This window comes from Ziziphus jujuba, chromosome 4 (genome assembly GCF_031755915.1).
Source record: "Ziziphus jujuba cultivar Dongzao chromosome 4, ASM3175591v1".
Lineage (NCBI taxonomy): Eukaryota > Viridiplantae > Streptophyta > Magnoliopsida > Rosales > Rhamnaceae > Ziziphus > Ziziphus jujuba.
This window is the reverse complement of record NC_083382.1, coordinates 28,063,710-28,086,682: the sequence shown is the minus strand read 5'-3', so window position 1 is coordinate 28,086,682 and position 22,973 is coordinate 28,063,710. Positions and strand designations below refer to the sequence as shown.

At 32.9% G+C, this 22,973-nt stretch overlaps 4 protein-coding genes across 5 annotated transcripts; 2 read left to right on the top strand and 2 right to left on the bottom strand.

Moving 5' to 3' along the window:
* The first annotated feature begins 1,475 nt into the window (after nucleotides 1-1,475).
* Nucleotides 1,476-3,402, top strand: LOC112491369 (GDSL esterase/lipase 7). The gene is made up of 5 exons (XM_025072926.3): nucleotides 1,476-1,750; nucleotides 1,897-2,018; nucleotides 2,343-2,612; nucleotides 2,692-2,947; nucleotides 3,097-3,402. Exons 1-5 carry the CDS (start codon nucleotides 1,498-1,500, stop codon nucleotides 3,306-3,308), a joined length of 1,113 nt encoding a protein of 370 aa, XP_024928694.3. The 5' UTR covers nucleotides 1,476-1,497; the 3' UTR covers nucleotides 3,309-3,402.
* Nucleotides 3,403-4,787: 1,385 nt separating this feature from the next.
* Nucleotides 4,788-7,106, bottom strand: LOC125422187 (uncharacterized). Its single transcript, XM_048472750.2, has 5 exons — nucleotides 6,939-7,106; nucleotides 6,786-6,826; nucleotides 6,422-6,569; nucleotides 5,786-5,850; nucleotides 4,788-5,418 (listed from the first exon to the last, which is right to left on the bottom strand). The coding sequence occupies exons 1-5, from the start codon at nucleotides 6,994-6,996 to the stop codon at nucleotides 5,110-5,112; spliced, it is 621 nt and encodes a 206-aa protein (XP_048328707.2). The 5' UTR covers nucleotides 6,997-7,106; the 3' UTR covers nucleotides 4,788-5,109.
* A 4,539-nt stretch (nucleotides 7,107-11,645) lies between these two features.
* On the bottom strand, nucleotides 11,646-13,945 carry LOC107416527 (F-box/kelch-repeat protein At5g15710). Its single transcript, XM_016025027.4, has one exon. It carries the CDS (start codon nucleotides 13,391-13,393, stop codon nucleotides 12,077-12,079), a length of 1,317 nt encoding a protein of 438 aa, XP_015880513.1. The 5' UTR covers nucleotides 13,394-13,945; the 3' UTR covers nucleotides 11,646-12,076.
* A 4,608-nt stretch (nucleotides 13,946-18,553) lies between these two features.
* On the top strand, nucleotides 18,554-22,118 carry LOC107416503 (uncharacterized). 2 transcript variants are annotated; one of them, XM_048471857.2, is made up of 7 exons: nucleotides 18,554-18,783; nucleotides 18,983-19,274; nucleotides 19,393-19,429; nucleotides 19,783-20,019; nucleotides 20,116-20,163; nucleotides 21,237-21,685; nucleotides 21,823-22,118. In XM_048471857.2, coding segments are annotated over exons 1-7 (1,137 nt in total). In that variant the 5' UTR covers nucleotides 18,554-18,782; the 3' UTR covers nucleotides 21,896-22,118. The 2 variants fall into 2 exon arrangements, with proteins under 2 accessions (XP_048327814.1, XP_048327812.1); XM_048471855.2 differs by having other exon boundaries at nucleotides 18,555-19,274.
* The last annotated feature ends 855 nt before the right edge of the window (nucleotides 22,119-22,973 follow it).

The following is a 22,973-nucleotide window of genomic DNA, read 5'->3' as shown; positions in this document are numbered from 1 at the left end:
ATGCTATACAAATCATTCACTTTATATTTATTTTATCTGTATACAAATCCAAAAAGAAATATAATTAGTTTCTTAAGGGTCAAGTATGTTTTTAAAAAAATTCTTCTTTTCAACCCACAAAAGCAGTTTTCTAGACAGAGTTTGAGTATCATGCACTAGTGAGATAACACCTTTAGCTTAAGGATTTAAACTTCGATCAGGGTAAAAATCCTTATATCCCTAAGTTGTAACAAATATATATATATATATACATATATTATGTGTTTTTATTACAAACTAACATTATTCTTCATCAAATTCATTGATTTCCCTATCTTCATCCTTTGTTTATTTTCCATGCTCAGGGATGTCGATGGAACCCAAAAAAATTTAAAAAAATTAAAAACGACGTGTCGTCTGGGTGTCGTTCATCTCAGACGACATGTTGTTCGATCCATCTTCAACCTTTGTCCGGGTTGACCCGAACCCACCTGAACCGATCCCAATCCGATTCTTGACCCGGTTGTTTCTCCCACCTCCGACCATCGTTCAAGGCCAAACCGGTCCCATTTTTTTCCTCTCTTCATTTCCTACTAATATCCAATATCAATCTATCCTAAAACCTAGGTTATAATCACTTCCATACAAAAATCTAAATCTTCAAAAATTCCACATTTTTAACCGATTCTAAATACTAAACACAAATCACAAGTTTCAATGTCTCATTGTACTAAATTTGTAAGTATTTAACGGTAAGGCAACAAATAAACACAAAAAATAAAAATAAAAACGCACACGGGTCCACGGCAAGGCAACAAATAAACACAAAAACAAATCCACACCGGTCACGGCAAGGCTAAAAATCCACACAAAAACAAACCCACACCGGTCCCACAGCAACAAATAAACAAAAATATTCAACCAATTACCTCGGACAGTGCTGAGATGAGATGAACTTTTGTTTGGCTTTTCCACGGCAACTTTGGTTTTTTGTATTTGTGTGTATTCGTGTAAAAACAACTTTGTTTAGAAAAAGTAGATTTTTGTTTTGTTTAAAATATAACAGGATATGTAAGTAATTTTTTTTTATTTTAAGGTTAAAATAGATATTGAAGGGTAGAAAAAAAAAAAAAAGATATCAAATGAGGGGGCAAAAATCGTTAACCTCGTCCCTATGAGGGTATTGGGCCAAATTCCCCTTCTTCTTTTTTTTTTTGTTTTTTTGAAAAGTAAAAGAAGAGTAATTTGAGTCCATATAAAATTGCAACTCGCGGATCAACTTGCAATCTAAAAGCTGCCCCATTATTACAGATGGTCCGTTACGTGTAAATGTCATAATTGATATCATATTCCATGTGAACTCCACTTTTTTCTTTCCAAGATTCCTCCCAACCAAACAAACGTCCCCCATTTCATTTATAAATTGTATATATAACGTGCGTACGTTTAACTTGCACTTATAGATCATATGAGTTTGTATAACATATACGAGTATATTATGTATATTTAGTAGATTAAATGATGATAAAGTGTGTTTTGTGGTTCATTATAAGTGTGTTTCAGTTTGTGACATTGGTGAAAATCTCTGTTGCTGTTGGTAATTTGCCACTCGCACCCGCTTTATATGTGTTTGGGGATTCATTGTTCGACAATGGGAATAACAATCTTCTTCCAACAGTTGCCAAGGCTGATTTCCTGCCTTATGGTGTTAATTTTGCCACAGGAGTTACTGGAAGATTCACCAATGGCAGAACAGTCGCGGACTTTATAGGTATATGCATATTTATATATGTTCATAACTCAATACATGTATTATATGATCTTTATAGTTAATTATGAATGGATTATTGTAATATAGAATATGACATGTATGTGTATTTGTGTGTTTGTATACAAATAATAAATATGCAATGGAAGCTGAATCTCTTGGGTTGCCATATCCTCCACCATACATAAGTGTTCGTCTGTCAACGGGACACGCCGGATTCAATTATGCATCTGGCTCTTGTGGGATTCTCCCTCAAACCGGAAGCCGATATGTAAGTAAATTTATATATAATAATAATTGAGTTCGACTATTATCTGGATCATCTGCATGCGGACTGTCATCTTTTCTTTTGGTCCATATATGGATGATCCGGATGGTAGAATTGCCCATATTTTATATATATATATATATATATAATATATATATACATACATAGAGTTAATCTCTTGTTTGGTCGACTTGATATTGGTTTGTGTATATATATTTATATATTATAAAAATGGAACCCACTTTCTTGAACCAAAGATCGACGTACGTGTAATCCACTTGTTGGTAAGTTGATGAAGGTGGGAATTAATTTTATACATTTCTACAGGGAAAATGCTTGAATTTAGAAGAACAGATAGATTTGTTTGAGAGGACAGTCGAACCAGATCTGTTGGCAAGACGCCTAAGAAACTCAAATGGTTTAGCAAAATATTTCTTGTCGAAGTCTATATTTATATTTGCCATTGGCAGCAACGACTTCCTCAACAACTATCTTAATCGACCAAATACATTTGCATCCACAACCAGAAATAATGGTGACCCAGCAGCCCAATCATTTGCCCAAAACCTAGTGGATTCATTAGCTCACCAATTAGAGGTAATTAAGTCCATTTATTATTCTCAACAATATTTGATTTCTCATTTCTTTATTAATATCCTGAATTTGTAATGTGCAGAGGCTATATAGATTAGGAGCAAGGAAGGTGATCATGTTTGAAATTGGTCCCATTGGGTGCATCCCATCAATTATAAAGAAAAGTAATAATGAAAAAGGAAAATGTGTGGAAGAAATAAATGAATTAGCATCATATTTCAACCAAAGGCTTGGTTTAATGCTTAAGAATCTGACATCCTCTCGGCAAGGCTCAACCTTCGTTCTTGGTCAAGCTAATTGGCTGGGCTATGATGCAATAAACAATCCTTCAAAATATGGTATCGTAATTAATTAAAAAAATTTAATAATTATAACAAGCTCTATGTAAATTTGGTCTAATATTATATTAATATTTGTCAATTATATAATTAATATATACATATATACATATATGCGTGTGTGTATATATATATATATATATATATAGGGTTAAAGGATTCAAGCAATCCATGCTGCACCACATGGAGAAATGGGACATCATCGTGCATACCATGGCTGATGCCCTGCAGTGAAGCAAGCAGTCACTACTTTTGGGATGCTTATCATATGACTGAAGCTGTGTGTTCGGTCATTGCAAACCGATGCTTTAACGACTCATCCGTCTGCTCTCCATCCATTTACCAACTTCTACAATTCTGAACAATTAATGTTCGATGTTATAAATTATATACCTAGCTAATTACTCATATGTACCTCCTATCTAATAGTTATTAACTCATTATATAATTTTCAATAATTTAAATATACCAGCTAATTGTTTATATATATATATATATAATCACTTTTTACTAGGCGACATTGGACATTTATATATATATATATATAGGCCTACAGCCTGTATAGATTACATGTAATTCATAAACGGATTACATATAATTAATAGGATATTGAGCAATATAATGTAATTTATATAAATAGATATATTCTATTTATGTCATATAGGATACATTCAAATTAAAATAGTTAATATATTTGATCAATTATATATAATATTAATTGTGATGGTTTACATATGATTTGATTCTATATAACTAACGGATATAACTAATAAATTATATATAATTTGATTAGGCACATCCATCTTAATTTAGATGTGCCTGCATATTATAGCAAAATTATATATATGTATATATAATATAAGATTAACCTCGAAAGCATAAAGACCTTCTAAACTAACTAGTTATATTTTACATCTATATATATATATATTCTTTATTAGGTTGATATTAATAAATTGTGGTACGGCCTTGGAAAATAAGCTGTATTAGTAAGCTTGCTTGTTTTAGAGATCAATGAAATTAACTAGACATCTCCACAAGCATCATTAATATAAGCTTAGGAACGTTGTTGATCTTTAGCTATAGCTCGTTCTACGTATTTGTATAAAATGTATATAAATAAAATTTTCGATAAAAGGGGTATTTATATGACAAATGTTAGAATTGGTACATTATATATAGGCTTTTAAATTTAAAAGTGTTAACTGCACTTAGTATTTTTTTTTTAATTTCATAATATTGCAATTTAAGATTTCAGTTTTAAAACCATTGAGCCTTTTATTTTTGATTTGATACATACTGAGCCTTCTATAAAATAAATTTAATAATTATGTTTTTTAGCTCCTAATACAATTATAGAGTATGAGCTGTGACTTTCGCAAGTTCTATTGGATGTTTTACATACTTTTCTAAGTTATATTTAGGGCTTCCTAAACATAATTTTTTATTGGTTAATATTGAAGAATTTGGTATTAATTGGATCAATGTGCACCAAAATAAAATTAAATGAAAGATTCAATATCGAGGATTTTAAAATAAAAGGCTTAAATTATAATATTTTGAAACTAAAAGATATCAAAGTGAAACTAATTTTATTTACATTCACATTACACTTGTAACCAACGGAATTTTTATTTTTTTTGAATGTTAAATTGTAACCAACGAACTTATATAATTTTCCCCAAAAAAAATGAGGACCGCTTGGTGTATACATATCTGCTTAAATCTACAGTACTGTTTTATTTTGAAGTCAAACAAATGATGAATTGCAATAGGAAATTAATAGTACTTAAGAAGAACAAATATATATATATATATATAAGAAAGAACGAAAAAGATCGAGAAAAAAAAAAAGATGAGATTGCATTATATATATATTATTTCACTGTAGGCAAAGCAAACGACATATTACTAAAACAACAAAGCACACTTTAATGTACATCACTTTATAGAATTCTACCTAGCTACTTTCTAAGTGTGATATTGAAGAAAACAAAACCATCTTAGTTACTTTTTAGTTTTCTATGCTTAAAGTTGATGTGCTAGTAATTAACAAAATAAAACAAAAACAACCATAACCCATTTTACAAAAGGCTTCTTGGTTTTGGCAAAACTGTGGAGGCTAGCTAATTCAAAACCCCATCATCGAAAAGTAGTTCTTCTCAATGCTTTGGTTCTTGATTGTTAATAGGTGGCTTGCGCCGACCCATTCCTTTGTAATCTTTGCTCATCAGATTCACTATCTCTTTTGCTGCCTCCAGAAGACTTCTTGTTTCATCTTTCTGAATAATTTCTTCATTAATGTCAGATGCAGAACTTGAGGAATTATCCAAGCTTGGCTGCTCTTCCTTGGAATCTTCATTATGATTGTAATGGTACTGATTGGGGTTGGTGTTGATGTTGGTGTTTCTAGGAGTTCCCAAGCTCACAGATTTCAATGTTTGAATTGGCTCCAATATAGTGGCAATGTCCTGTACGGTAAAAAAAAAAAAGAAAAAAAAAAAAAAGTAAATCCAAATTAGAATATGGTAGAGTATGATCATAAACTGCAGCTTTTTCCGTGAATAACCTAGATATATATATATATATATATATAGAAAGTTTGAAGGGAGAGAAGCCTAACTGGCTAGCTCATTATAGCTAAAACTGGGTAAAGCGACTAAAAAGTTTATGACAGCTAAGGCATCAATGTAGCGACCACTAAACTAAATACATCAATACACATGCCCCATATATATATATATATATATACATGTAACTTTTTTTGTGTAACTTTGTCTGTCTGTTTTGTGTGTGTATGTGAGTGAGAGAGAGAGAGAGAGAGAGAGAGAGAGAAACCTCTGTGTTCAATTTTTCTTGAGGACTTCCGAGAGAATCATCAGCTGAAGCTTTGCTATCCTTTCCTGCAATCATACACGCAAAAAAAAAAAGATCTGAAAAAAATGAACCATTTTAAACTTTTCCTTCCACACAAACAATATCAGAAATTCGGCTTCAAAAAGTTACAATTGAGTCAATGTTAATCTCAGGTAAAAAGTTGTTAATTGAAATATAATAGAGCATGATTATAAACTGCAAGCATTAAAAAGATAAATTGCACGCTCAAGCAATACCAAATTAAAGTAAAAAATCGAATTCCTTCCAAACTTCTAAGTGTTCCAAATACATAGAAGTACATATATATATATATATATATATTATAATATTTTACATTTATGATTTCACCTAGATATAGCTGCTACAAGACTAAGGAAAAAAGGCGGACAAATGGGATATTCTTGGAAAGCTTATAATGATAGCTCCTTTTTTTCATTCAATTATGTTTAGGAGGGTGGTGTTTAGGTCCATGATAATCAGCACTGAAAGCTACAAAACGACCTACTACTGGTTTTTCAGAACCAATATTTTTACGTTTTACACTAAAATCCCCTTTTCCTTCAAACCCAAAATTCCCATCAGAACTTGTAGTTGCACCTGAAATATCTGAGTAGTCACTCCCTCCATTAATTGGTCCTTCTCTCAGACTAGTCTCTTTCCTCATCGACTCTTGCTTTCCCATTAGTTTTCTTCCTCCAACTCCTATATTTTTGTTCACACTGGTAATAGCGCCATCAACAAGTACCTATATATATACATGTATATAACCAATTAATGCTTCAGGATCAAAATTCACAATAATTTTTTCTTTCTAATAAATTAGGAAGCTGGGATTTTAGCACCAGCCATGACCGGACCAGGACCTGGAAGTTATCACCAGTGATCGTGCTTCAGGCATGTCTAATACTTCAAAGCTACTTTATAAAAACAACAATTAATCAGAAATTAAACTAAACTATACCTTTTGTTTAGAGGCTACATCTTTTCTAGTCAGTGCAAGAACTGCAAGAAAAAAGAATACTAAGTAAATCACATAAATATATGGTGATATTGTTGTTTGTGCTGTTTTCAATCAGATAAAGTTGGAGAAGAAAACTAAATAATATAGCTTTACCTTGATGAGCAAAGAGAAGTGCTAGTAGTATTGTGCCTGTAAACCTTTTGCACAACATTTTTGTGTTTCCTGCTTAATATTCTGATGGAAGTGGTGAATGCTATATAGCTAGCTAGCTATAGTTTATGTTCAACTACAACAAAAAAAAAGAGAGATTTGAAGAGAATAATATGTGGAGTTTTATAGAGTGTTCAAACCTAAGTCAAAACCTAGGGCTTGGACACACCTATATGCATAAAATAATTCTACGGAGTACAGACAGAACTTGGGAGAACTAAAAATTGGAGAGCTAAAATTAGTAAACTATTCAAAATAAGACAAATGGTAAAAAACAGTTGTTGTTCTTCATTTATTTTTTTATTTTTTGAATATTTTGGTTAATTTTTCATACATATAAAGTAAAAAAAGTGAACATATTTAAGAAAAGTTTTTAAAGACCAGGTGTATAATATTTGGACAGAAAAATAATAGAGTTTGGGTTTCTGCACATTTGTCTGCTTCTATGCATGCAACTATGGTGGCTAATCAAATATTATATATGCTGCTATAGTGATCACTACTCAGTAAAATTAGGGTTTTCTGCAGAGGATTAATTATATCTTAGGCCTTGTTGATTCCTATTTCAATGAATTGCAAACCCTTCTTTGCTAACTGTGTAATTAATTAAATCTTGTTTGAAGCTTTTATCAATTTCTAATGGTATTTTCAAGTCCCTGGCCATAACTTAGAAGCTATGAGTAATACTATATACAAACATCTTGTGTGGTGCAAAAGAGAAAAGGAATTGGAATTACAATAAACTAAGTTTGTTTGGCGCATATTGCCAATTTAGCATATTATGCTAGTATTCGATTTCTGATATATTTTATCCGTGAAAATTATCAAACTTTAACTACTAGATGTTAAATATTCAGATATTAGCTGGTAACGTCGATATAATAAACCAATTCCATTTCAAACACCTTATGGTAATTGTAAAATGATTAGATAATTGGGTCAAAACGGCCTGAGTCAGAGATTCGGTCCGAATAATGATCAAAACTTTCAATTAATTAATATTATTACAGGTAGGTAAACAAGAATGTGTATATGTTAAAATTATTAAAGCTAGCATTTGTCCTTCTTTGGATACTCTGTCAGGGCTTTTGATCATTTTTTTTCTTTATTTCCCAGATACTGAAATCTATTTTTTTACCTGGAAACGTCCACCTAGCTATAGCCTATACCTTATTCAGATATATATATCTGCTCTGTATTTACCAAAATATATGTGTATATAGCTACTCTAATACATATATACATATAGCTATATCAGAGATACATAGATAGTAGCTGGTTTCTGTTTTTTACCATACACATGTATCAGATGCTGATTAAGTCTGTAAACCTTTCAATCAAATATCTAGAGCTTAATTAACAACGCAAAAATTTCAAGTATAATTAAGTAGAGGAAGTAAAATAATATTAGTCATAGTGAATGGTTTGGACTAAGGTGGAGGTGGGCTAATACTCCTAATAGCTGGCTAGAAGATGAGAGAGGCAGAGTTCCCAAAGGAAGAGCATGAGCTAAAAGAGCATAAAATTAAGAGCCTGCAGAACATTGACAAGTGATCACACATAGAATTACTCAAAAAGAAAAAATAAAAAAAATAAAAAAAAGTTTCAGGTACCCAAAAAAGTAAAAAAGTAAATAAATAAATAAAAAAAACAAAGGGTTAAGTTAGGAGTTTAGGACACGAGGGCGTGGCCTCCAACTTTGTGCTACACTGCTAGTGGCTTCACATTGAGAACAGTGTGTTTTTTTTTTTTTTTTTTTTGGTTACAATTAAGTCGGTTAACAAGCCAAGACAAGGCGGCAAATATTAATTGGCTAATTAAAATTAATTAGCCCCACAAACCCACCTTCTACGTAATTTCTGTTGGAATTACTTTTACTCAAGAAAAGAATCGACCTAACTTAGTTTGCAAGAAATCTTGGTGAGTCATAATATGATATACCCATTATTGGTTTTGATTTGCTTTAATTGAATTTATATACGTTTTATAATAATACCTACAAATTAGTCATTTATTTCATCTAGATACAATGAAATTATACAAGTTAATATACCAATTTTATGTGAAATTGTATGAAAAAAGTAGTATATTTTTATTAGATTTTCTAGTATACCATGCTAGGAAAGATAACAATTAGCAAATCGAAGAGCACCGCCATAGAGAAATTGAAAAGTGGGCATGCGGTGACCGTCAGCTCCTATTATCAATGCCTTGTGATCACATTGATTAATGATGGTTATCCAAACAGCACACTAATTAATCTAGCTATCAGCACTAATCAGAACCTTAAAGTATAATAAGGGAGAGTTTAGTTGATTAAACACATTAATCCATTAAAAAAAAAAAAACAAGAAAAAAGTGGGATTAGCGATAAACGTCCTCATGATCATCATGAAAATATGGTCCTACAATTCACACACACATGTACGGCAAATGGAGAGGCTTTCGATGTTTTGAGAACATTGCGTAAATAAATGGCACTTTTATTTTAATTTTGTTACCTCTGGGAGGGGTTGGCTGGCTGTTGTGTTGTGTAGCGGGACTTTAATAGTTCAGTTTTCAAAGAAATGAAAATCTGTTTGGCTTTTAAGGACACAGTCACATGCTTTTGTATGCCACCAACTTGATACATTGTCATTATAATGTGATTAGAAGCATGCTTATTTCAGAATATATGATTTTTCCAAGAGATCTATTTGAGAACCCAAGAAAAAAAAAAGATTCCCCTTTACATTACATGGCCTTCCTTTCTTCTTCTTCTTTTTTTTTTTTTTTTCTTTTTTTTTTTGTTCTTTGGGTTTGTTTTTTACACGAATGAATATTTTTCTTTCATGGAAAAAGTTACCCTTGTAGAAGAAATATGTCCTTGGCAAAATCATTAAATGCCTGTCATTTTTTGTTTGAACTTTATGATAATTGTGCCACTTATATTTTTATATTTTTATATATGTAACGTTATAAGTGGTGGGCGAAATAATAATACCATGTACGTATATATATATATATATATATATAGTTTTACGATTATCTTGATCATAGACTCAAGTCATATCTGTGGAACTATAAACATAAATATTTATAGATTATCTGATCGTCATGGATAGATCCACTACTTGAGATTGGAAGGACATAGTTAAAAGTCCGCCTACTCCTTCAACCTCTTTTTATTATTATTTATTATTAAAAAAAATATGAAAAAATGGTTTTGTACACCATTATGGTGATTTTAACACTTGAATGGGTAACACATATCTTATAACTATAATACAAATCTACTACAACAAAATTATGCATATATATACATATATATATAATATTATAATGGGAGTCTAGCTTCATTCAAACACTTACCATAATCTGTGCATTGATAATAGAAATTAAATACGTATGTATGTATGCATGTATGTATGTATGTATGTATGTATGTATTATTGGATGTAAGGATTCGGCTGGAATTATTGAAGTATATCACAGAAAAAAAAAAAGAAAATATTATATTCACATACTTTTTGTATTTCATTGTTTCATTCTTTGTTTTTGGGTGTATACAGTCATTTTAACGTATCCAGAAATAGGGCCAGCTTTGATCAGGTTGAAAAGACTAGGCCTGACCCAGCGTTGGTTCTTCCTCTCGAGGTTGGGAAGTGGCTCTTTTTGAGCACAATGCAGGCCTGATCAAGCTTGAGTTATGCTACCGTCCATTATGATCACACAACAAACAAGAAGGTCAACTTGACGAGTTGGCAAGCAACTTTCTCCTCATTTTTTGTTTTATGATATCATCAGGGGTTATTCGATCCTGAACCACCTCAGGGACCTAGCAAACAACTTTCATTCACATATTTTCTCTCCTTTTTCTTTCGGTCTCTGTGATGTGTTTATTCTCTGACAGCCATTGTTGCGGTTGTGGTTACAAAATAACCTTCCTTGTTCATTTTATTCAAATGGTGAATCCTCCTTAGCAGCAAAGTTGCTACTCGAATGGAATGCAATCGGCTAGTCAAATGGTTGATCTTCCTTAGGCACTGCTCACATGTTAATTTGCCTAATAATGATGTTTTAAGGTTTTGGAGCTTATTAGCACTCTCAGGGCTAGCCTTTCCAAGTGCATTTCTTTCTAACATTCTTGGCCATCCATCTAGAAACAGCTATTAAAAACGATGACCCTCCAAATAATCCTCATTATAGTCAGATCACGTTCGTGATGACTATTTTGATTTCCAGATGTCTGGGGCACCTAACACAAACCCTTAAAATGTAATCCTGAAAACCTTGAATTGGAATGTTTTTTGGATACTTTTCCATCTAATACAGTTCATAACAGATTACAAAGCAGATTTATATATATAAATAAACGAAACTCTATTTTTTGAACCAAATCCCAGTTATATCAAAAGCAAAGAACAAGTGTCGCTGCCCTGCAGGAGGATGGGGGGTGGAAAATTGCTTCGCACATCACAGCAATTTCACAGCCATTGCAGCAAAAAGAGAAAAACCCACCATTTGTTTGCTGACATACATTATTTCAACTCATGCAGTAGTAACAAAAATAGTTAGAGCAATAATATAATACAACTTGGTAATCTAACTTCAATGTGCCAACATCTAGACTAGGATCATGATCATGCAAACATTTTTGAAAAATCACAGTAATAGAAAAACTTCTAAAATATACACTTTTATAATAGTATCAAATAGTGTACAGGAGTCGCAAGAAAGAAGAATGCCTTCTAACAATTCTTCCCCAGCCAATTTACATTCTTATACAAACCCACCCCTCATCAAACTACAACCTTGCTCTATCTTTTGCATCACAAAACCCTGACACAAGGTGACACCCTAAGGCTAACTGCAAGGTATAAATTCCGGCTGACAAAACTGGTTAACTGGTATGCCCCATATTGCATATCCACAATGACAAGGAACTTAAAATTATTGATCAACAAATCAGTAAGAGGAAACCTCACATGTCAATATGTAGAAGTGGGGAAGGACGGATGAAGAAAAAGAAGATGCCTACATTCCCTCGTAATTCAGTCATTAATAAATAAAAATTGTCATGGCAAAGCAAAATTTCCAGCTTAGTAGATGGACGCATCGAATCTTGGCTCATAAAAACAGACCTGGCTGTTGTATGACTGGAGAGCACATCCACCAATCCAAGACCATGCCTTTTTATCCACATCAAAAAGCAGGCCCTTTCCTTGGTTCCATGATGTAAAGCAGATTAAATTATCCTGTCCAAAGCACTCAAATCTTTCTGCTGATAATCTTAACAATGCTCGAAAATACTTTGGTGGCATTCTACTAATCTCCACCCACATAATTTTTGCATGATCCAACTCCCAAATTCTCATACTTTGAAGGGTACTGTAAAGACCAATTCTTCCAACAAGAAAAAGACGCTTCTGTGTTCCAGCAACCAAATATCCATCCAATAAAGACCGTGGGAACTTAGCAGGAATGTGCTCCCAGTACCCAGTATCCAGCCGATACATCATCATGCCAAGTGGTGACAGGGTTTCCAGATACAACTTGGAGTCACAGTATGCCATCTTTGAGGAGCATAGATTAACTGCAGGCATTATCTGGTGAATTGACCAACTATTCAGCTTCGAATCATATACTTCAGTTGGCAATGACTTGTCCCCATAGATATCACTAGTGGCTATAACTTTAAACGAGCGATCCTTCCTATCAACGACCATGATCAGCTGCCTTTGCTGATTATAATGCATATTTGGTAATGTCCTCCAAGTTTGAGTGAGGGGATTACAAATTAAGGTTTTGAAAGTTAGTCCATCAAGCCCAGAAAAGCAAACTAGCCCACCTGAAGAACCAACCAACCAGAACGCCCATGGTGGCAAAAATGTGAATGGAATCCTATACCATGTCTTTAATGGCAAGCTGAAGACTGAGCATTGTGGAGTCTGTGAGTTCTTCCAAAATGTGAGAAGACAAGGCCCATGAGAAGGCACCTGTGAATGGAATTTAAGAAAACTACCATCTTGAAGAATTGAATTCCAACGTTTGCAAACGCAACGCAGCCGAAATATCATAAAGGGTGGAACTCTGGCTAAGATCTCATTCAACAAGTCCTCGGGCAACATTGCCCAGATGTTATCTTCCATTTGAACATCAGGGTGTACAGCTTTCCCAAATGTGGCAACCGTTTCCTCATCTAGTCCCCGTGGTTTTGTCTTTACCACTTTCTGCCTTGAAGGGCTAGTGTTCCTAGATCCAACACGACCTAAAGGACTCGTATTTCTCGAACCTCCACCTCTAAGAGGCGACACTTGCTTCACATTTCTATCTTCTTCACGAGAACACTCGGTTTTCCCTGATTTTGGACTAGATATTCCAGACCCAGATTTAGAAGATTCCCCAATATCATCCATGATGGTCAAATTTCTAAAACCCTAATTAACCCAATAGCAAAATTTTTGCCACTCATCAATTTGCTAGCTCAAATTCATGTCTCTCACCCCCAAATACCCAAAAAAGGAAAAAAAAAAAAAAAAAATCAAATATTTTTAGTCCGGATACTGATTTCCAGTAAACCCATATATACAAATAGGAGCTCCCAACAAAACCCATTGAACAGAAGCGGCATTACAGTTCATATCCAAAAAAAAAAAAAAAAAACCAATTCCTAACTCAGATCCAAGTTTGATAATCATGTAATATTACTCAGATGCTTCAGAGAAAAATCTAAACTTTTTTTTTTTTTTATAAGAATGAGGTTAAAGATCAGAAAGCTAGAGCTTTGTGGACGGAGATGTTTACCTCATGAATCAAGAAACCTCTGAACATAAAGGGAAGCTTGCGAGAGAGCTTTGGAGAAGTGAAAATTTCTGACATAGAAATGAGGGAAAAACCTAGCTTCAAGATTCTCTCTCTCCTAACATTGTTTAATAATTTTTTGTGTTTGATTTATTTTGTCACTATTTGACAGTATTATATTAATATAGACAATAGAAAAATCAGTAAAGTACTTATAGCTGTGATCTGCTACAGAGTCTGTTGGATGAGGTTGGTGCAGGCCACTAACAGACATCCACGTCAGAAATGAAACTTGTCAAGTCAATGGTTGATTTTTCCCATCTTACCACCTGATAATATGATTTCTTTGTTTGACAATAAATGTTTAGTACGAATCTTATTATTTCCTAGCTAGGAAGTAAGTTGAAGAGACTAATCACCATGTTTGAAATATGAAGAGGATTGTATGCTGAAAGACAGTTTTATTCTTATTTTCTAAAACTAATATATATATATATATATACATATTCCTTCTTTTTTTCTTTTTCTTTTTTTTTTCTTATTCCATTTTTTTGTTAGAATTGGGCTCCACGAAATTGTTGGTATTTTGTTACTTGGCTCCAATTAATGTTTTGGTGGTTGCTGTGCCATAGTGCAGAGAATCTACAGATACAATGCAGTGGTTGCCCCTTATTTTATTTACTGGGTCCTCCAATTCTTTGTTTTTTTATTTCTATTTTTTGAAGAAAATGGGTCCTACAATTTAAATTGAATTGATCCCTTGAGTTTCTTAATATATATATATATATATATATATGTATGTACGTGTTTACACACGTAATACATTTATACTTTCCTATGCTGAGAGAAGCACTTTACGTGAATTTTATGCAATTAACTTCTAATAATTTAACATTTTCTATGTATTTAACAATCACCATAAGCAAGTTTTAAATTTTGAATAACAAGTTCATACTATAGTAATTCATATAAAAACTATTGAACTAAGCTGTTATCTTATACTAGCTGGTTACCTCTTATTTATGGGTTTTGTGCTATAAGTGTTAACCTATTAAGTGACCAGCTGGTTTTCTTTCATATGTGGAATGAGTTTATTAACAATATTAAAATATGTTGTTTTTGAGTTTTGCACTTTCATTCCTCATTCTTAGAAATATGTCAAAAAGATAAAAAGTTAAAAAATAAGACTTTTATACAAACAGCCTACAGCCTAGTAGCTAGCTGGTCATAGGCAACAAGAAGATAGTTGATATTATTGATAATGGCAATAGGTGGTTGCTATCAAAACTACTCGTGAACTTGAAGGACTTTTGTTGCCTTTGAAGAAAACAAATCCCATAAAAAAGAACATCAGAAATGATGAATTTATAAGGCACAAAAGCACTTTTATATTTTATGAAAAAGAATACACAATTAGATTAATGCTTAAAGTTTAAAAGTATTTTAGTAATGAAAAATTAAAAATAACTTTTAAACTTTAAAAACTAATTTTACAAATGCCAAAATCAATAAAAAAAAAATTAAAATAACTTTCTCAACAAGCATTTTTTATTTAAGAAAAAGAAAAACAAAAGCCATGCACAGCAAAGATCTTGGCCTCTTATCAAAATCGATCTAAAAGAAGCCCATCAAATTCAATTATTATTATAGACATTACATAATATTATCAATCCCACAAGAATTGATGTATATATAACGATACACATGCTAATCTATTACATCAACCACAAATTGGGAGATGGAGTAGAAGGGTAATCTTTCACTTAACAAGTTAGGGATGTTCACAGGCTGAGGCAGCTGGATATTGCATCCATAACCAACTTGAACCAAGATAGAGTTGAATTTTCAATTTTCACCTGCAAAATTCACCAACCAAATACCATCAATCAGTTAGATCGTGTTGGGCGAGTTTGACGTTTCTTTGTACATGTCAAATGTCAACAATGCAAAGGTGCCTTATATGGCTTTTTTTTTCTTTTCTTTTTTTTTTGGGTGATAGGCTTATACAGCTTTGTTATTGCACCATTTTTACTGAGTTGAAAGCTCAGTACTCAATCAAAGGTGAAGGCAGCTGTTCTCTGGGCCTTGAGAGCTGATCCACTGTTGAAAGGTTCTTAGGCATGGCAAGCCCAGAAATTCACTTTCGTTTTGTTTTTTTCCCAAGCCCACTTTTGCAAATCCAATACCACACCAACATTTAGAAGTTATGTTTTGGGAATTTTCCAATATTACATGGGGGGGAAGATCTTACGTATTATTATCCAGTGGGAAGATATTTCTGTGTAGAAATTTTATTTGTCCCAAGTCAATCATACCAGTGGTTGGGAAGGAACTTCACTGCTTTTATTCCATTTTGGTTCCTAGACTTTTGTAATGATTATACTAGCAAACAAATAGTTCAATCTACTCATTTTGGTGTATATATATATATATATATATATATATATATTTTTTTTTTTACATCCGGCACCCATGTAAAAAAATATTTCTACTTTTATAATATTGTTTGCTTACTTGTTATATTAATTTTGAGAGCAATTTATTTTGATGAATTTTTGAAGTCCTTACAATTAAAAAGGGTGTCTTCCATTTATTTGAATTGAACAATTATTGGGTTTTTACAAGGTGAATCAGTACAAATAGTTGACTAGTTAAGAAATTGTTAAGAATGCTATTACTATCTCTGTTGCATTTATGATTTCGTCTGTAGCACAAGTGAATGTTTGCTCTTCAAGTTGCACTTATCCATAATCTCTCAAAAGAAGGGTAATAGTCTAATTTGATGGCTAGTTTAATGTTTTTAGACTTTAATGGCATTATATAATAAAACTAGGTTGGTCACCAACTTGGTTTGTTGGCCCTGTTACTCCACTTATGTATCACAACAAACTTGCAATTAACACATCAACTAATTAACACAAAACACACAGATACACAGAGGAATCCTTTATAGCTAGCCTCTTTAAGACACATAAACAATAAGGTTCTTCAAATTGACTAATAATAATAATTAATAAATAAATAAATGAAATAAAACCCACTAAAGTCTAGTTGAACCACAAATTAATCTGGATTCTCAAATCTCAATCATATCAGAATGATATTTTCTAAGTTTGTTTTAGAAATTTTTAGCCAAAAAAAAAAAAAAAAGGAGTTTGTTTTAGAAATTAAAGGGTGTGAAAACAAATTACATTTTTCTTTTTCTTTGTTCAAAGTGTGAATCGAGGTGGTCCAAGTCATCAAAAGGATTTGGAATGTTGGGCATAAATAAAAAAATATGGTCCTTGAAATTGAAAGCTAACAACTTGAAAAGATAGAGAACCATCATTTCCATGTTATTTTCTTGTTGATGGTTTTGAGGACCCTGTTCTGTAAAGAAATTCTTAAAACCCCACGCAAAACGTTGAACATAATAGAGGCAAACCAGTTATAATAATTAGTGTGACCCTGTTCCTTTTCTTTCCTCCAACCTGACCCCAATCCTTTTTTTTTTTTTTTTTTTCTCTTTCCAATTTGTCCAAACTTCCCAATCCCCACTTTTGTGACATTTGCGAGTAGATCCATGTGTTTGGGTTTGAAATTTTGGCTTTGGATGGAATTTCTAACCCATTTTTATATATCACCCCTAAATTTGGAAGAGAATTCAAAATTTTCATCAACAATGTTTTAACTTTTGGGTGAAAATTTCACCTAAAATGATTGGCTTTGAAATTCATCACCAGAAAAAGGGGGAAAAAAACATAAAGAGGTGCATAATAATTGGAGTTTGGAGTTTGTTAGAAGTACCATGTTTTCAATGTTTGAAAAGGTGAAACTTTCACCATTAAAGCAAAGTCGTGTCAAGGTGTTATATAAAACATTCAAATAAACGACAAAGTATCAAAGTATTATCGTTATAATATGAATATAAATCTTAAATTGTAATAAATTTTGAATCCATATACATAAATCTTTGAGCCAGTGAGACCAAATTGAAAATCCAAATGTATATATATGGAGTATATATATTTTTGACAGACATAAAATGGACAAAAATTAAAATGTTCCATAAATAGTTGAGAGTAGCAAATATAATTATGTTGTACAGTACATATATAGTGGTACGGATCAAATAAAAGAGCAAATATGAGTTAGGTAATAAATATAACACTAAAACTTCGCTAGTTCATCAACCTTTATAAAGAACATTTAAGAAAAGAAAAAAATTTATTTAATTTAAATCCTATACAGAAATTAATTATATATATATAAATCAGAACCGTTTAAAAATTTGAATTAAATTTTATAATAAGTTTGAAGAACTATATAATATTAAAATGTTTTTAAAAACAGAATAAAAAAAAATAACAGTTTCCGTCCGTGACGGAGACCTCATTATATAGACACCCGTTTCCAGCTTTGCAATTTTTTTTTTTTTTTTTTTTGGTTGTTGTTGTTGTTGTTTTTACCATTCACAACGTCCAAACAAGGAACCAAACGCTGTCTTAAATTTTTTTAAAAAAATATATTTCAAAAAATAAATAAAACAGAAAAAAGTGTTAGCGTTCTGATCTGACACGAAAAATTAAGCTGGCAGTGAGACCGAAATTGTGAAAAAGAGAAAAGAAAAGAGCGGTGTGGGGGCCCACAGTAACGATTACCCTGAGAGGACACGTGTCGGTGCAGCAGATTACGTGTACTTTGGTAATTGTATTCTGTATTCTTTGTCTACATCGCCATCAGCTAATCGCCGCCCAACACTTCATAATAATTAAAAAAAAAAAAAAAAAAACCACACACATTTAATTATTTTCACACGTGCTGATTCCTTTTCCACGCCGGAAATTCCTCCACACTCTGTTTTCTGTGTGTTTTCAAAGAAACCCCGTTCAGAAGTCACGGTTCCCAAAATGAAAACTTTGCCAGGAAAATCCGAACCCTAGAAGAGAGAGAGAGAAAAGAAACTCTTTTCTTTCACTTTCTCGCCAGACAAACACTAGCCTCTCCAATAGCACCGGGATTTAAAGTCTGTCCTTTTCATTTTTATTATTAGTTATTTTTTAAGACACATTTTCTAGTGGGAATTACTGAAATAGGTTTTGAAATTTGGCTATGACGACGAGATTGAGTTTGAAATAAGTTTGTGGGGTTTTTATTTATCTCTTTATTATTATTATTATTATTATTGTGAAATAAAGTTTTTTTGGGGGGATAAATGGGGGCAGTGACGTCTTCAATGGCGGCGAAGTTTGCGTTCTTCCCGCCAAACCCGCCGTCGTATGGATTGGAGGTGGAGGAAGGGAGTGGCAAGCTGAGGTTGACTGGAGTGACGATGAAGGAGAACGTCGACGTTTTGAAGCTCTGCACCAAAAGAGGGAACAACGTCGTCGCTGTTTACGTTAAGCACCCCTCTGCTTCTCTCACGCTTCTTTACTCGCACGGCAACGCTGCTGATCTGGGTCAGATGTACGAGTTGTTCGTCGAACTCAGTTTTCAACTCCGAGTCAATTTGTTGGGGTCAGTTTTTATGTAGATCATATATATATATATATATATATTCTTGAATATGAGATTCTGAAAGGCGTTAAATTTTACTTTTTTTTTTTTTTTTTTTTTTGGTTTTTTTGTTTTGTAGTTACGATTATTCGGGGTACGGACAGTCTACTGGGAAGGTATGGGGATTTGGATTCATTTTTCGTTTGGATGCTAAGAAAAAGTGCAACTGTAATAGAAAGGGAAAAAGAAGTTACTGGAAAGTTTGGAAATTTAACCATTTCTTTAATCAATTAGAGTCTTTGGTAAATCAGAGTGAGCCTTTTTTATTGGGTATCTGAGGTGTTTAAATTTGGCAGGGTGAATTAGGCATGAATTTCCAGCCAAAGAAATCTATAAGATGAAATTCACATTTATTGTTTCTTTTTATCCTCCCAGCATAGTCCAGCAAGAACATAATTCGGTTTAAATAAATAAGAAATTTGAGTGAAGATAATTGAAAACAAATGCATATGTTCTATCTTTTGGACAGCCAAGTGAGCAGAACACTTATGCAGACATAGGAGCTGCATACAGATGTCTTTTGGAGACGTATGGCACAAAGGAGGAGGATGTTATCTTATATGGGCAATCTGTTGGTAGTGGTCCTACTTTAGATCTGGCTAGCCGGTTGTCGAGATTGAGGGCTGTTGTTCTTCACAGTCCCATTATGTCTGGACTCCGAGTCATGTACCCTGTGAAGCGAACATTCTGGTTTGATATTTACAAGGTTTTCTACTTCAATTGCTAAGTTGTAATTTCCTCAGCTGTTTTGTTCAAAAATACTTGGAAAACAGTAATGATGTTTTGGTTGTGTATGGTGCAGAACATTGACAAGATACCATTCGTCAATTGTCCGGTTCTAGTGATCCATGTGAGTACTCTCAATACTAGTTTTTAAGTGACATACTTCATTCCGAAATATTATTAGTTCTTATGGTTTGATTACACGACATGGTGGTTACATTATCAATCTATAAGACATGATCGATGCACTTTTGGCCCCTGAATTCTGTTTGTTCTTATTTTCTAGGTTACAGCACTACTGTGCTGGGTTTTAAGCGTTGTTAGGGGAAATGGTTTGTATTTAAGGGAAGATTGAAAATTCATCTTTCAATTGAATACAGACAGTGGGTATCGAGATGGCTGTATCTTTATACTTTTGGTGAAAGTTAGTGGATAGATTTTAGTAACTTTATGATTACTTAAATGGCATTGATATATGAATATCACATTTTGTCCAGCTTATGTGACAATTGCATGTGTGTAAATGCTTCCTTGAGAACTTGGAATATTGTTAAGACTTGTGATCTGTTATTTATATACTGAGGGAGTTGCTTGGGGATAAGACAACACATTAGAGATAATTTTCTGCCTAGAAGATTTGATGTGGTTCCAATCGTGCCACGTTTTGAAAATTCCTTGTACTCTAATTATTTGGTCAACTAAATCCATGTTTTGAAACTTCTTTTATGTTACTTGTTGAAGTTGCTTTTTCAATGGATATTATTTGGATGACCTAAGGTATCACCAAGCGTATTGATATTGAATTTAAGTATCTTGAATGGCTGTTTCTCTCATGGTGAGTGAGCAACTATATCATATTCAGACAGGCATTCTATGGTTAATACTTAAGTTTTGTATAAGGTTTGAGTCCAAGAAATATCTAGGTTTCTAGACTGTTTAAGTGGATACAGACCCTACTTACAATTAGCGTTGAGAATGAACTTAAACATGAATCTTGAGGCCCCATTGTAAATGTTATATAAAAGTTTTTGCTGCTTAACTTTTATTAAAGATGAGGTCTCAATATTAATGGTTTGATTGCCTTTCTTCTGAATTAAACTTAGATTCAATAGAATAGCATAATATCTCAAATTCGATATGCAACAGTTTCAGAAGTACTCATATGCAGAGCTTGTTGGTGGGTTTGCTTGTTGTCTGCAGGGAACGAATGATGATGTTGTAGATTGGTCCCATGGCAAGCAACTTTGGGAGCATTGCAAGGAGAAGTATGAACCATTATGGGTTAAAGGAGGGAATCATTGTGACTTGGAGCTTTACCCACAGTACATAAAGCATCTCAAGAAGTTCATATCAGCCGTTGAGAAATCTCATCATCTGAGAAATGGATCTCTGCCAATCATTGAGCAACAAGAAAATCCCCCTCGTAATAGTACAGATGCTAGAGAAAAAGCTAGGCCCAGTACAGATCAGAGAGAGAAGTGTAGACCAAGTATTGATCAAAGAGAAAAACCCAGGCTAAGCACGGATAGAAGAGAGAAGTCAAGAGTCAGCATTGACAGGAGAGAGAGATCAAGAAAGAGTGTGGATCGGCCTGAGAGAGTGGGTAACAGCACAGACCAGCCAGAGAAAGCAAGGAATAGCATTGATCGGTTAGCCATTACTTTGACTGAATAATAGCTTTCTTCTATTTATGATACTTCTTTTGAGAAATATAATCTTAAGAAATGCAGCACATAATTGTTTGCAAATTTGATTTTCCTTTCTTGAATTTGATTGTGTTTTGCAGCTTCGGAGGCATAGTCAGATCAGTTGGATTGTGCAATATTGATTGTTTCAAGCCAACAGCAACAGCTATTTGAGGAAGAAATTAGAGGGGTCCATAGATGGAGTTTGTATTGCGTTCTTTACTTCTATTTATTTGATTGGTTAGGGTTTGGCCTGGGGGGTGATAGGAAAGAAATGCCACTGTTTCATATACTGAGAAAAAGAAAATAGGAAATGTTTTATAAACTTTATCCATGCAGATTATGTAGATCTTGATTTGTTCTCGTTCCAACTTAATAAGTTTATTAGAATTCTCTCTCCAAATGTGCAGATCCAAGTATACGAGAAGTTCTTTTGTCAGGGACGCCTTGATTTGCCTAAGATCCCCAAAAAAAAAAAAAAAAAAAAAATCTTATGTTATATTTGTTTTTATGTTTCACTATCATAAAAATCCATATACAATATAAACATAAGCACTATCTATTTTTGGGTAAATAAGCACTCTCTGTTATACATTCATGTATATATATATATATATATAATATATATACACATTTTGGTAATTGCACTATCTGATATATCCAATTCATATGTGCATATTTATTTTAATTTTTCTATGTTTCGCTCCTAACTGCGGTTTATCTAGGTGGGGTGACGTGGTCTAGCATAGCATGGTTGTATTTGAGTTTATATATATCGAAGTTAAAGTTAGTAGCACCAATTCAATTGGTGAAAGCATTAGAAATACAACAGATATACATCACTCAAATCTTAGTTAAATAAACCGTGAAGGCCCTTATTTTAGGCCATATTTAGATTACTGTAGGTCTTGTTTTTTCCCAAATCAATCGAATATGATGAAATGAAGATACATTGTCAAGTTTGTAAAAAATTTGATACTGGTTTTACCAGTTCCCTTTAGTTATTCAATAGACTATAGGCTTAATTTGGGGCACCATAGCTAGATTCACACCTCATTTACTGGTCATGACTAAACTCCAGTTTCTAGCATACCAGATACCTCCCAAATGTGAGATAACTATGATGGATGGAACTTTTAATTCTTCAGATTATAAAGGAGGTATAGATATTATTGCTTGGTATCTATACACATCATCATCTAATTATTATGGAATTACACAGTACTCAACTCAATAACAATATCTCACCTCA

Bases quoted from the DNA above. Each gene is read 5' to 3' on its own strand.
- LOC112491369 (XM_025072926.3), top strand. From the start codon at position 1,498: ATGATGATAAAGTGTGTTTTGTGGTTCATTATAAGTGTGTTTCAGTTT. The intron at 1,751-1,896 runs GTATATGCATAT...ATGCAATGGAAG, and splicing joins AACAGTCGCGGACTTTATAG to CTGAATCTCTTGGGTTGCCA. The intron at 2,613-2,691 runs GTAATTAAGTCC...TGTAATGTGCAG, and splicing joins CATTAGCTCACCAATTAGAG to AGGCTATATAGATTAGGAGC.
- LOC107416527 (XM_016025027.4), bottom strand. From the start codon at position 13,393: ATGGATGATATTGGGGAATCTTCTAAATCTGGGTCTGGAATATCTAGT.
- LOC107416503 (XM_048471855.2), top strand. From the start codon at position 18,973: ATGGGGGCAGTGACGTCTTCAATGGCGGCGAAGTTTGCGTTCTTCCCG. The intron at 19,275-19,392 runs GTCAGTTTTTAT...TTTGTTTTGTAG, and splicing joins CTCCGAGTCAATTTGTTGGG to TTACGATTATTCGGGGTACG. The intron at 21,686-21,822 runs GTTAGCCATTAC...TGTGTTTTGCAG, and splicing joins GCAAGGAATAGCATTGATCG to CTTCGGAGGCATAGTCAGAT.
- LOC125422187 (XM_048472750.2), bottom strand. From the start codon at position 6,996: ATGTTGTGCAAAAGGTTTACAGGCACAATACTACTAGCACTTCTCTTT. The intron at 5,851-6,421 runs GTGCAACTACAA...GTATGATTGCAG, and splicing joins TGACTACTCAGATATTTCAG to GAAAGGATAGCAAAGCTTCA. The intron at 5,419-5,785 runs GTTTCTCTCTCT...TTTACCGTACAG, and splicing joins AAGAAAAATTGAACACAGAG to GACATTGCCACTATATTGGA.